The 15,188-nt window shown below is 39.8% G+C and overlaps 1 protein-coding gene across 1 annotated transcript in view; it reads left to right on the top strand.

Annotated features, from left to right (window-relative positions):
- Positions 1-13,621, top strand: part of LOC121923814 (zinc finger protein 420-like) — a 28,054-nt gene extending 14,433 nt beyond the window's left edge. The window contains exons 6-10 of the mRNA XM_042454614.1: positions 2,029-2,104; positions 3,993-4,119; positions 5,712-5,822; positions 7,431-8,614; positions 13,181-13,621. Of these exons, the coding sequence (XP_042310548.1) occupies positions 2,029-2,104; positions 3,993-4,119; positions 5,712-5,822; positions 7,431-8,614; positions 13,181-13,327 (1,645 nt within the window). The 3' untranslated portion in view covers positions 13,328-13,621. The remainder of the gene's footprint in view (positions 1-2,028; positions 2,105-3,992; positions 4,120-5,711; positions 5,823-7,430; positions 8,615-13,180) is intronic.
- The last annotated feature ends 1,567 nt before the right edge of the window (positions 13,622-15,188 follow it).

The raw sequence follows: 15,188 nt of genomic DNA, 5'->3' as shown, positions 1-15,188 counted from the left end.
TGAAGGTTTCCTTTTTTGGGTGTGTGTGTGTGTGTGTGTGTGTGTGTGTGTATATATATATATATATATATTTATACTGGTCAAAGACCGAATAAATTTTATTACTATATATATATATACTGTATATATTCAACTGTAGATGGCGGAAGCCATGGTTAAGGAAATGGTGGATATGGAGAGCTGACTGTATCTGTTGTGATTGTTGTGAACTTCAAGTTGTGAAGGTTTTTTGACAGTGCCTCCCTCTGCGGCTGAGAGAATGTGACTGACCTAAGGTCACCCAGCAGGAGACTATGTATAGTCCACCCCATACGCTCAAGACCTGTGGGGAACATTTATTTCAATCATCCAGGACTAGACAGACAAGTGTCATCCAGAGGACTTTGTTTGGTTTTAATTTAATTTTTTTAATGTCTATTTTTAATTTTTTTTATGTATAAAATAAAACGTATAAAAGAACCCAACATCATGCTGGCTCACATCGCATCACATCAGAACCAGGTCATAGCCCCACTGTAATGGATTAAAAGAATTTATGGTTTTATGAGAAATCCCAGAACCCTCCATTTTGGTGCCAGGGCAGCTGCTTGAAACATATCTTGCTGAGCACCTGCTGCTCAGCAAGCACCTGGTTGCCGCCTGTCACACGCTCTGAAGTCAGAACGAGGTCCCCAGCCATGTGCTTTGTTGTGACGTTAGCGAAGTGACCCATGGTGGCAGCATACACCTGGGAAGCTTAGCAGCACATATTGGTGCACCACCACCCTTGTGTCGGTATAGAAAGTCAGGTAATGGAGGAAGATCGGGGCAGCTCTGGGGCCACAATACTCTGGGCTACGTTTGGCCATAAGTCAGTAATTTCCAAACTCTGGATGTCTTGGACTTCAGCTCCCAGAATTCCTGACTGTTGATCAAATTGGCCAGAGCTTCTGGGATTCGAAGTCCCAAGAACCTGATAGATCAAAGTTGGGGAACCACTGCCGTAGTTACAAATGTATAACTATGGGCTGAAACTGATGGCCCTGAAGGGGAGGCATAACGCTACCTCTTTGAACGCTGGGTTGGGGCCGTGGCAACCACACGCCATGCCCTCAACTGGGCTGTTTGCCAGTGCAAGAAGAAGTGGCAGAAAGCCGCTCCTTTTTGAGCTCGCAAAACGCTGGTTTTTCTGCTGTGACTTTGCTGCAAAACCCCGCACCACTAAGCTGACCACTGTGTGGTCAGGCGGGCAGCTTTATGGCGGCTTTCTACCAGCTTAGGGGCATACGTTGTCCAAACAACACACCTCCAAGCCGCCAGGAAGGCACCACAAAGGAGCTGTCTGTTTCTCCCGTATGTCTCATAATGCCCAATACCTCAAATCTTCCTTAACAGCCAGCAACTACATCCAGCAACAGAGTTATGCTGGTGACTGGAACACAACTTCCAATACCAATCTCCGGTGTGACAATTAGTAGCAGTCTCCCATCACAACTCCTTGTAGCACCACAGATCACTGTTGAGAGGGGGCTGGAAATGCCTTCCTGCTGTACCGACTACAAGCAGAACAGAGCTCCATTGCTCAGTGCAGCTGCTGGCTGTTAAGGGAAGTTGGGAGGGGCATTTGTGATTTTGACAAGGATGCCACAAGTAGAGCAGTTCCAAATCTGTAAATGCAATTTGGGATGCCATCCTGTATTTTTACTGCCAAGGATTATTATGCTTGTGGGATTTTCTGCCACACTATGTTTGGCTGAATGAAACCTCTGCACAGAAAAGGGGTGGGGAAAGTCCTATCTGTTTAATTATCTGCCAGATTAATCTGTCTACCTTTGGGTCGTCATCATCCTAACATGAACTAAGCCTGCTCCTCAGGCAGTGAAATGAATGTATTTGGGTGGCCCTGAGTGGAAGTGCCATGCTATACAATGGATAGGTTATAATGTCTGATCTTCTCATCCTGATTATTGGTGATATCAAAAAAGTCTATTTTTCCTGTTTGCAATTTTGATTGGTCCTTTCTCTCCCCCCTCCCCCCCCCAAAACCAGGATAATGTCTGCGTTTGAATCCGGATTGCCTCCATTTTCCAGAGAAATGACAGTGGCTGCAGTGGAGCCAGCTAAGGTAGGAAGGATAGTATTTGGCAATGGGGATGAAATGTTATTTTAAGTCTCATCTGTTGGAAAGACACTATATATTTAATATTAAATACTAAAATTAATATTTATAAAGTTATATTTTATTTACAAATATTATAAAGTTAATATTTAGTAAAATTAAATAATATAATTTTAATATATTTAAATACTTTATATTTTTTATAGTTTTATCATATTTAATATAATAATGCAGTGGTCCTTGATATCCACCAAGGCTTGATTCCAAGACTCCCCCCCTGTGGATACCAAAATCTGTGGATGGTCAAGTGCCTTTATATACAGTGGTATAGTAAAATGGTGTCCCTTGTATAAAAGGGCAAAAGGAAGGTTTGCTTTTTGAAATGTATGTATTTGTGAATGTTTTCAAGCCGTGGATGCTCGAATCTGTGGATAAAGAATTGGTGGATACAGAGGGCTGATTGTGTTTTATTATATAAAATTGATATAATACAATATAAAAATATAATCTGAAGTTCATGATTGCAGTTACAAATGCATAACCTAGAGTTACACATTCAAAACTAACTTGTATTAATCATCCCTACATATTCAATAGTGTAGGAAATATGGAGGGGTCATAAAAGTTCCCTGATGCTGACTTACAGGGCAGCAGTCACTTCAAGGAACAAAAAGTCTGTTCCACTATTGATCATGGTGCACAGACTGATGCTTTTACCCCATCCCACAAACAGTCTCCAGCGTAAGGATAAATTATGACAGAGATCCTGCATCTGTCTGTTGCACCAGAGATTGCTTCTTGGAGGGAGCTGGGAATATTAGACCTGCTGATCAAGAGGAGAATAAAGCCATGCTTCTCACAGTGCTCCCTGCCAGGTAAGTAAAGATTGAGAATGGGACCAAGCCAGGAAATATTAGGTACAGTGGGCCCTTGTTATCCGCTGGGGTTTGATTCCAGACCCCTCCATGGATAACAAAATGCATGGATGCTCAAGTTCCATTAAAGACAGTGGCAAAGAAAAATGGTGTTCCTTATATAAAATGGAAAATCAACGTTTGCTATTGGGAATTTATACTTTTTTGAAAAATATTTTCATACCGTGGATGCTTGAATCCATTGCTAAAAAATTCGTGATAAAGGAGAGCTGACTGTACTGTAGTTATGTAAACTACATAACTACATAGTTTGCTTGGAATCTTAGTTATAGCATGAAAATAAATAATTTTAAAACCCACAATACACAAGTGGAATGAGAGAGATAATCATTATCAGCTGAGTCTTCCTCATTCAAAATGTTTGGGACCAGAAATGTTTTGTTTCTTGGGAGTTTTTTGGATTTTAGAATATCTGTATTTGCATATATGAGATATTATGGAAATGGGACTCAAGTCTAAACACAAAATTAATTTATTTTTCATCTATACTTTCTACACATAGCCTGAAGGTAACTTTTTTTCACAAAACAATGTTTGTGTATATTGAACCATCAAAAAGCAAAAGTGTCACTGTCTCAGCCACCCATGAAATGCTTTGGTATTTTGAATATTTCAGATTTTGGAATTCTGGATGAGAGACTCACCCTGTACTAGCAAGAGAAGACCTCTCTAAATAAATGTCTTTCAGAGAGAGATGTAAAACTTTTTCTTGATTAGTACCATTTCAGCTGTGGGTGGCAAGCTGTGTGTTTCACTGTCCCCTTCCTCCAAGAAAACACACAATTCAAGTCTACACTGAAAGTTGTGTTGAAATCTGTGCCAGAGCAAATTGCTTATAATGTGGAATGTTACATTTTAAAAAAGAAAGAAGAAAAATCTTCTTTTTAACTGATTCACTGATTACACAAATAGGGTTTCTGAAGCAGCAAGTCCTAGCTAAGTATTTTGTCTTCTTCTAGAGCCTGGTGACTTTTGAGAATGTAGCTGTTTATTTCACTACAAGCGAGGGGGCTCTGCTGGACCCAAATCAGAAAGCCTTATACATTGAAGTCATGATGGAGAATTATGGGAATGTGGCCTCATTGGGTAAGGAACCAGCCATCTCATTTTTCGGGAGACAAAAACTGTGGAGCAACCTGTATGCAAAGGGATCATGTAGCACCTTTGAGACTGTGTGAGAAGAACTGTAGCACAGGCTTTTCTAGACTTGATCTACTTCCTCAGATAGAGCAGCCTGTCAGGTAAACCAGACTGACAGAGGCCTGCTCTTTACTGGAGCTGGAAATTACCTCTGGGTTATGCTATATGATGAGAAAATGTATATGAGGAAATTCTTGCTCTGAATGCCTATACACCAGGAATGGTGCTTCCTCAGTGGAGTTGCACAGGAGTGGCTTGCCAGTGCTCTGAGGATCTTCTCTCGCTGACTAGGCTCAGTATTTGCCGGTGCTAGTTTAGTCCTGTTGCTTCCTTAACCACCATCCCTGGAGTATTGGAGTTGGCAAAAGGTTACACCAACTCTGCTGCTCCTAACAAATAGCTTGCTCTGAAGAAATCCTTACCATTTTACTGATTCTAGAATTTGGGGCCATGAATTTCACATTTCAGATGTGGTGACCTTTTCCAGTACTACAATATCTTTTCCTGACATGACAGAAAGCACATCTGTACATCATATTTCATGTGTTGTCACATCATAAGGTTTGGATAAAGGTGTTGTGATATTGACAGTTTTATTTTCATTGCCTTTCCTAATAATTCCTATGATAGATTTTCCCCCCACAGCTGATGCACAGTAGCTTCCCATTTTCATTGACTAGCCCGTAATGACTGAAGATCTTTTGATGGTCATTGTCCAAGAGTATAAACCACACCTGTGGATATGAGAAGCTTTACCTTGCCACCCCTGTGTGCCTCACTTAAATTTACTTATCTCCCCCCCCCCCATTTGTTGTTATTGTTGCCTTCAAGTTGTTTCTGACTTATGGTGATCCAGATGTGAACCTATCATGGGGATTTTCTTTTATTTCAAAGGAGTTTTGCCACTGCCGTCATCTGAGACTGAAAGAGTGTGACGTGCCCAAGATCTCCCATGAATCCTGGCTCAGCCATGTACCACTGGGTGACCTTGGGCAAGTCATGAACTCTTAGCCTCAGAGGATGGCAATGGCAAAACCCAAAAGCCTATGATAGGTTTGCCTTAGGGTCTCCATAAGACGGAAACAACTTGAAGACACACAACGTCAACAATGTGTAAACAGGACTCATTGAGCATGGGGAGAAATTATAAGTAATGCAAACAAGCCAATGGTTCTCGAGTGCTAGTCCAGCACTCTAACCACTATACCATTTTCTTTCTCTCTCTCTCTCTCTCTCTCTCTCTCTCTCTCCCTATTTCATTTAGGAATCTCTAATACCGTAAATTATTAGGGAATCAGAATATTCTCCAGAATTAGTTCAAATATTATTTTATGTTCTTTTATTTTCTATGCTGCCTTTCTCCCAGAAAGAGAAGCAGGGTGGTCCAGAAGATAATTTTTAAAAAGAATACTTTAGAATAAAAATTTAAAAACTATTAAAATCATCTATATAGAATAGTGTTAAAATATGCCTAATTCCATAGGAAATTCATACTAATGTATGTATTCTTCATGTATTTCTATGTTGACTTACCACAGGCTTTTCAGGCCCAAAGCCTGATCTCATCTCTCAGATGGAACGAGGAGAAGAATTGTGGATACCAGATTCTGAGAACAGAGTTGATGCAGAGAACCTTGATGCCTACTCAGGTGAGAGGTTGTTAATAAAACCTAAGTCAACGGAACTATTGCCACCTTTATTGATTACTAGAAGAAGTACCTAGCTTTGCAAGAGTTAGAATTCCCTTTGTCTTGCACCCCAATATCTCTTTTTCTTTTCATTCCCACCCCTCCACATTTGCTTTACTTTATAAACCTTCTCTCCTCCACAATTGGTCTCATCCCATCTTTTCCTCTTCCTACTCTAAGTCTGCAAGATCTTCCCCCCAGTCTCTTTCTCTTTCAGTGTTTGAAGACTTTGAATTACCAGATTTTCTGTTAAAGAAGTAATACCTGGGAATATATTTACTTAATTAACTGAAGTACAACTGTAATTTGAAAATTATACTGAGATAGCATATGAACCCATCTAAACTAGCATATAAAAGAAATGTCTTCTTATTGTTGAAGAGGATATGTGTGGGAAAGAACTCTGAAATACAGTCGCCCCTCCATTTTGTGAGGGATCCGCTCCAGATCCTCCTGCAAAAACAGAAAAATACAGATATTCAAGCCTCATAGGATTGAATGGTGGTGCACGCCCAATTTGTTCCTGTCAGTTTGCCACTCACAAATGAGCAAGGGATGTGGATTCAAAGTCCGCGAAAATGGAGGGGGTGACTGTGTGTATATATATATATATATATATATATATATATATATATATATTTGTCTAGATTGTCCAGACTGAACAGATTTTAAACCTTTCATAGATGATTCATTAGCACATATGCTAGTGCGGGCACTTACTTCTGTTATTACTGTCTATTGAAGATATATTGCATAAAGATTTTAATTTCATAGCACTGGCTGTTGCAAAAATGGAAGTAGCCAAATGCTGTAAAAGCTTGGGTTGCCTATCTACAGAAAATTGGTTTAGCAGAATATGGTCTGTTTCTATTTTAGAAAAAAAAAACCTGTATTATAAAATTAAGATCATTGAAGGAGTTTGAATATAAAATGCTAGCTACAGGTTTTCTCTTCATGTTTCATAAAATATTTTATAAATTTTAATTTTTAAAATAAAATATTTATATCCTGCTCTGTAGCCAAGGCTCTTGGGATAAGAGAAGAATATTGAACTGAGAAAAATCATTTCAACACATTTTATTTTATTACTCATTTCGTTCCCACCTTTCTCCCAATAATAGGACTAACAACACTTTTGTAAACAATACAGCTTAAAACTATACAAAGTCCTTAATAAAGTATAAACATACAGTAAGAGTTATTTAAAAAGCAATTAAACAAGCTGCCTGGGACAAATTTTTAAAAACAGCCTCCATGTGATGTCCATATCATGAAATCATTCTTTTAAACTGCATTGTGCATTTTATACAAATGTTACTGTTTGTTACTGTATTTTCAGTTTTGTAAATCACTGAGAAAAAAGATGACTGGCCACCAGCATATGTATATTCTTAAAGAAAAATGAGCCCTAGGCATCTATAAGTCCCATTGTACATTGTTAACAGGCCACACAGAAGGCTTGAGAGTTCATAGAAGGAGACTTGTACTAGTAACCAGCAAGATATTGCTTATCTATGCATTGTTTAATTTTTAATTTAATGTTTTTTGTTAAATCTTTTATTCTACCAGGTAACTCATTGGGAAAATCCTGGAATCCCCCATGGGTTGAACGTTCTGATAACGTCCCCCAGAGAATCCTTTTGGAACAGAAACCCTCCAGTTATTTGGCATTTGGGAAATCTTCTGTTCAACAGTCAGACATTAAGATGCCACGGAAAACCTACAAGGGACAAAGAAGCTACAAATGCCTAGAGTGTGGTGAAAGCTTTAAACAGCACTCTCTCTTTGTCAGCCACTGGAGGGTCCACACGGGAGAGAAGCCATATGAATGCCAGGAGTGTGGGAGGAGTTTCCTTCGGCCCTCGGCTCTCGTGAAACACCGTCGTGTTCATGGCACAGATAAGCCCCACATTTGTGTGGAATGTGGGAAGCAATTTGCTCGAGAGTCATATTTGCTGGCCCACCAGATAACCCACGTCAAAGACGTGCTGCCTAAATGCTTGCAGTGTGGGGAAGATTTTGCCAACCACCCAGCCTTTGTAAGGCACCAGAGGGTCCATACCGGAAAGAAACCCTATAAATGCTTGGAGTGTGGTAAATGTTTTGCTGACCGGTATCATGTTGTGGTTCACCAGAAAATTCACGCAGGGATGAACCGTTTCAAATGCTCCGAATGCGGGGAGTCTTTTGACCAGCATTCGGCCCTTGTGAGCCACTGGATGGTCCACACTGGAGAGCAGCCCTATGAATGCTTGGAGTGTGGCAAAGGTTTTCCTCGGCCATCAGCCCTTTTGAAGCACTGCAGGGTCCATACAGCTGAGAAACTCTACATGTGCTTGCAGTGTGGGAAGTCCTTTGCTCAACAGTCGGGTCTGGCGAGACACCAGCGTGTCCACACAGGAGAAAAACCCTACACATGTTCAGAGTGTGGGAAGTGCTTTGCGGACAGCTCATCTTTCAAGAAGCACAAAAGAGTTCACACAGGAGAGAAACCCTTCATGTGTTCAGAGTGTGGGAAATGCTTTTCGGACCGATCAAATGTCTTGGCTCACCAGAGGGTCCACACGGGGGAAAAACCCTACAAATGTACGGAGTGTGGGAAATGCTTTTCTCATCGGTCACACATTGTGAAACACCAGAAATTCCACATGAAGGATTGTCTAAACACCAATAACATGCCCAGGGGTTTGGTTACAGAACTTTTACCTCATCCAAAGACACACAAACCAGAGCTTGGAAGCAATGAATTACAAGTAATGTAATGTAATTACTTGTAATAAGTAATTTTTTTTAGCAATAATAGTGAAATAAGCTAATATTTCAAAAATGTAACCTATGGGGATGAAATGCTTTATTGGTTTAAGGTTCCATTATTATTATTATTATTATTATTATTATTATTATTATTATTATTATTATTATTATCTTATATCCTGCCTTTCTCCCAATATAGGGACTCAAGGTTCCAGTTCTAGTTGTTTTTTACAGTTACATTTAAAGGGCATTGGTGAGCAGTTTGACAGATTCCTTAGGTTAAGTGTTTTCTGCCATTCTCTCTTGAGTCTTAAGATTTAATGTCACCATGGGCATTATTAGACTGAAAATAAGCAAAATAAGTGGGGTAGAAATCAGGGGCTGAGGTTTAGAATTTCAGGAGATTGCTTTAGGTCCTTTTGGGTTGGGCACCTGTATGCAAACTTTGTTGTTGTGTGCTTTCAAGTCATTTCCGACTTATCATGACCTTAAGGCAAACCTATTATGGGGTCTTCTGGGATTGAGAGTGTGTAATTCACCTAAGGTGGGCTTCCATGGCTGAGCAGGGACTCCAGAGTCGAAGTCCAGGGTATTTCAGATGCAGAAGCAGTAGCCTCGCTCTACCTCTAGCCTTTTCTCCATCCTTCCTTGTCTTGCTCTCTGTCCCCCTGATATTCTCATGCATACAACAGAGCCCACTTTTGTTTACCCACATGTAAACACACTCTTGTGTGTACATGCCTGATTATTCAAATGCTCACACAGCCTACCCTTTCAGACACATGTGATGCCACATCAAAACAGACTTCCTAATGCCCCACTTCTTTCTTTACTGCAGCATCAGTATTTTGTTTAACCTCTCTCTATACTGTACAAGCCATTTCTTACCTCCACACTGTTCTCCAGTCTTTAAGCCTCTGTCTATCCTACCAAGTTCTGTTCTCCAGCATCTCTTTATTCCCACATTTTCCTAGCCTTCTCTGCCTCTTTATCCATCCCCTCCCATCCTTCAGCTGCCCACAAAAATAAAACATTCTTTTGATAATGCAGGAGTAGAGGCTGTTGACAGGGAAAGAAAAGACCAGCAGAGGGGCAGACATTGCAGAATGGTTGTGGCTGCTTTGCTACCCAGGCTCAAACTTTGAATTATTTTCATGGTTTCTAAATTTTTTTGCACTGCTGAAGCTTTCCCTTTTTTTAAAAAATAAGCAAAATTAGTAACGAATAATATTATGCTAATACATTTTTGTGTGTGTGTGTGTGTGTGTGTGTGTGTGTGTACACACACACACACACACTATTACAACCTAGCATGTGGGGTGCTATATCATCCCTTGAGGAGACATTTGAAAGGTTCTGAACCAGTTTGAGAAATTCTAGTAAACTTCACTGGGAAGATGCAGTGCTGGCTGCAGAAATGATTTCTTTGTCACCACCATCCCAGAATAGATTCAGTAACTTTCAGGAACATAATTATCCAAAGGGATCTTGCAGTACCTAATCCTTCAAGAGGTATGGGATCTCTTACCTAGTTCCTAGACCTGGCAACCAGCAATCCACAGAGCCTCTGTCTTGTTGGGATACAGCTTCTGTTTATTGGTCCTAACTCAGTGTGTTACAGCACCCAGGTCCTCTTTTAGCACTTGGGCAGGTGCAGCTGATTCTAATAAAAAAGGAGAACAGACTGATGGCAGCTGAGTCCCTAATGGCTTCACCAGGCAGCTTGATATAGATGTTAAACAGAATCAGGAATAAAATGAAACTTTTGGCACCTCAGTGTTAATATCTATGGGGCTGAATGAAACATGCCACTGTCTGGAACTGTCTGTGCACAGGAACAGAAGTGAGATAACACGATGCAGCTTATGCCCTTCTATTATAGAGTCCTTCTTATATTTCCCCCCAACTTTGTTGATATTATCATCACAATGTTTTTATATTGTAAATTATTTAATTTAATTTTATAATCAAGGATGGGAAGTTGGATGGGGGATTAATTTTAACTAGATTTGATATGTAATACTCTGTTTTTAGATGTTGTAACTTGCCTTGATTCCCCATGAAAAGGCAGGCTACAAATAAATTATTATTATTATTATTATTATTATTATTATTATTATATAATATAGTGCCTCCTACTCCATTTGTCATTCATCCAGAGCAGGCAACTGGTCAAGTCTGAAATGGGGTCCACATGTTTCTTCCAAGAATGTCTGACATTTCATATGATTATTATATTTATTTCTGTTCCCAGTTCAGGACTCAAAGTGACTTACAAGTTTTTTAAAAAATCTCCCCATAGAAACCTGCCAGAGCTTTAAGATAACCAGAGAAAGATTTTCTCTTGGTTTCATTTGGTGCTTGGTGAGAACATGAGAGAAGGCTTTCTTGGTGGCTGGTCCCACCCTCTGGAACTCCCTTCTGCAGTAAGCTAAGATGGTCCTCTCCCTGCTTTCCTTCTGATGGCAAGCAAATACTTTTCTGTTTAAGCAGGTTTTTATTGAGTACAGTCAACAACCCTCCACATTTGTGGATTTGATATGCTAGAAGTAGAGTCACATGGGAGGACCTAGAGATTCCTCAAGAAAACACTTCTATAGGCATTTGCATGTCCTCCAGCGTGATTCTATGGTCAACATCTGGCAGATATTGGCCATAGAGTTCTGCTGGAAGACCTAAACATTCCTAAAGAGGTGTTCTTTTTTATTTGAGGCTTTTCCACTTTCATGAAGGTCCTACACCCCTAATCCCAGGAAATGTAGGGGACCTATTGTAATTGCTTTCAGGGAGGCTTCTTATGGTAGGGGAGGGTGTTTTTAACATGCTACTTTAATGTGATTTTAACCGTGTTTCAAAATTGTATTGTTTTAAGCTGATTCTTTTGTGAGCCGAGTTAAATCAAGATTAAACAATTAAAAAAAAATCAAAACCAGATGAAAACATATGTCATTACACACACAGAGAGAAATGCACACCAACACAAAAATTAGCAGGATCCAGTTCATTGTTTAGGTGAGCTGGGCCTTATGCAGTCACTTATTAAATGCCTGCCAAAACAGAAAAGTATTTATTTGTCTGCAAAAAGAAAGTGGGGAGGGTGCCATTTTAACTTCTCTGAGAAGAAAGGTCCAGAGCCCGTGGGTAGCCACTCAGAATGACTTTTCCCCAGGTTCCCACCAACACAATTTTTACTATCAGATACTCAAGCATCTTGTCCAAAAAGAGATATTACCAATGTGGTGATAACTCTCACATACTTCTTGAGCCATCAAAGTCCTCTTCAGGAGAGAATGAACTGCCTCTTTCAAAGTGGTAGGCATATTTCCCCTAAAATACTTGATGGGTTCACAGTGAGCCCTTGGTATCTGCTGGGGTTTGGTCCCAGGACTCCCCTGGATATCCAAATCTGGGGATGCTCAACTCCCATTAAATACAGTGGCATAGTGAAATAGTGTCCCTTATATAAAATGGCAAAATCGAGGTTTGCTTTTTGGAACTGATACCTTTTTGGAATATTTTCAAGGCATGAATGCTTGAATCAGTGGATAAAGAATCTGTGGAGGGCCAAGTGTACTTCAGCTTGCCATTTCAGGACAGCTTTTACAGTACAAAGTTCATGTTATGCCAAGTTGTAACCACAGTAATATAAAACAGTAAAAATTGGGAGAATTAACAAGTCAAATCAAGGCACACCACAAAGAGCAGAAAACAAATCCAGTTTGCCTTTGTGAAAGAAAGTCTGGTCACTTCTCTGATCTATCTCTCCAGCACCACCTGAACCTGATGCCTTTGTGTATACTAAAATTTGTCTTTTTCATTATGCTGTTTCCCAGCATCAAGGAGTCCATAGACATTTTTCCTAGCTCTGAGATTTCTCTTGGTGTGGATCATATACCACTGCTTTATTTTATAGTTTTTCTTTTATTTCACTTTAGGCTAATCTGTTTTCTGAGTCCTCATTTACTTGAGCCTGGACCAATCTTCAATCTTCACTTTTTTTTCATCTTAGGCCAAACTACTAGATAGCTCTAAATACATTAAGCTTTAACTGGAGAGCTGGTGGAAGAAGAGGAGGAAATGTGGCATTTTATAAATGGCCATGGCTAATTTCACACGTGATAAAACTTGTATGTAAAAGCCAACTTCATTTGATGCCATAATCCCAACTTGTTCTACGCAGCTCACTTTTTAGTTTAATCATTGTATATTCTCTGCAATTCATTTATCTTCTTCTGATTTCTTATGTACTGATCTGATCCCTTGTTTATCTGTTGGGATTTATATTAGAGATGCAATCAATGAAACAATGTATTACAGTATTTACAATGATTACAAGTAATAAACATTGAAAATAAACTAGAGGAACAATTTGTTCCCCAGATAGCCAACCAACCCCCCCCCCCCCCATGAGCCTCTGGAGTGCATAATATTGACCATTTTGCTTTGTTTTAAGGCACGCTAGGTTTATTCAGACATTGTTTTTAGCACGCCTGAGCAAATAATCTCACTTATGCATTCTGGTTTTGTTGTTCACACAGTTTTTTATTGGAATTGCATCTCTGCAGGTTCTGTTGCTTACACATATCAGCACTGCTAACACAGATGGAGTCGACGATGCGGATGTATTTGAAAGACGTTCAAGGCATGTAGAGTTTTATCCTGGTTTATCCTGGGTCTATTTGTATCAGTTATTCACACAGGTGACAATGTAATTTTTTAAAGAAAAACTTGGGGGGGGGGCAAGATCGATTATCTTGGGTTAAGTGGTTTTTTTACACCCCCCTCAGCTTGTTCATTTTGGGTGCATTCAAAATGCATGTGAACAACAAAGATTCAACACACCTTCTACTGGAATTATTTTCACTGTTTAAATAACCCCACCCTCACCTATTATAGATCCCTAGAGATTTTCCTTTGGCTTGTACATGCTTTTTTTCAAACCAGCAAGTGATATGATTTGATGCTCCAGTCACTTCTTGTTTTCAAACGAATATTTGATAGGATGAATGGGAACCCCTAGAAGTCCAAAAGGTTGGCAGCATTCAGACACTGAAATGACCAATTGGGGCTTTGGGTCCCTGTTGACCAAAAAAGAAAAGAAAAGTGGGAAGATAGATATGACAATAGAGATTACAGCCACGCAGGGTGTCATGGAGGCCCATGTAGCCCACTAATTTTCTACTCCTGTTTTGGGGGTAATGCAACTTTCCACCTGATCAGTTTGAAGACCTCTTATCAGGACAAAGAACCAGTCCCTTATTGTGCTTCTGTCTTCTCTTGACTGGGCTGCATCTACATGGCAGAATTAATGCAGTTTGGCACCGCTTTTAATGCCATGGCTCAGTGCTATGGAAATCTGAGGTTTGTAGTTTTGTGTGACATTTAGCCAGCTCTGCCAGCTCTGGTGCCACAACAAACTACAAATCCCAGGATTCCACAGGCTGGCACCAGAACAGCTTAAGCGGTGCAAACTGCATTAATTTTGCAGTGCGGCAGCAGCCTAGGTTTCCATTTCTGAATTGTCATCCAGCCCTTTACCAGTAATAGTTTTTACCATAACCGGGCATTGATACAGCACTCCTACTGGCTATCACTAAGGCATTTTCTAAAGTACCAGTAATAGTTTTTGCCTCCATATGGATACCCAGTCCTGGCATTTGGGCACGTAGTATTTTAATCCAAGTATTTCCCTGGTAGTGGGCAAGCTAATAAACAACTGTTAGGATACTGATGTGTGAAAAGATATTTACAGTTCTCTATTGACTACCTCCTTTAAAAATAATACCAAAGTATTTGCATCCTGAATATCAGGATAATATGTGGTGAAGTTTCCCATCATCAGCCTTTCAAATGGGAGAATGGACACTCGGGAATTATTGCAGGTTGAGTCTCCCTTACTTGAAATGCTTGGGACTAGAAGTGTTTTAGATTTCAGACTTTTTTGGATTTAGGAATATTTGCATATACATAATGAGATATCTTGAAGATTGGAGCCAAGTCAAACACAAAATTCATTACTGTTTCATATACATCTTATCCACCTAAACAGAAAGTAATTTTATACATAATATTTTAAATAATTTTGTGCATGAAACAAAGTTGGGGCTTTTCCCATTTTGCCTGCCTGCATGTTGTTTAAAATATTACCTAGTTTTAGTCCACATAAGGTTTTTTTAGAAGTGTGTGTGTGTGTAGTTTCTGTAATATTCTGCTGTAGTGGAAATCTTTTCAGAAAAATCAAGAGATTGGCTAATAGATAGGCACTATCTATTATAACACACACGTCCCTCCACATTTGCGGCTTTGACTTTTGCAGATTTCGTTATTCAGGAGTTTTATTAATATATATCTTCTCTAGGAATATCGAGGTCCTCCAGTGCAACTCTATGGTCAACTTTAACCAAAAGTCGCACTGGAGGACCTGGAGATTCTGAGAGTGAAGACTCCACTAGGCATTCGTAGCTCCTCCAGTCAATTCCGTGATCAATGTCTGGCAGATGTTGACCACAGAGTTGCACTGGAGGATCTAGACATTCCTAGAGAGGTGTTCTCTGTGGTAAAAACATGGTGTTT

The sequence above is a fragment of the Sceloporus undulatus genome, chromosome 2 (assembly GCF_019175285.1).
Source record: "Sceloporus undulatus isolate JIND9_A2432 ecotype Alabama chromosome 2, SceUnd_v1.1, whole genome shotgun sequence".
NCBI classification, from domain to species: Eukaryota; Metazoa; Chordata; class Lepidosauria; order Squamata; family Phrynosomatidae; genus Sceloporus; species Sceloporus undulatus.
This window is presented reverse-complemented; position numbering and strand designations above follow the sequence as displayed.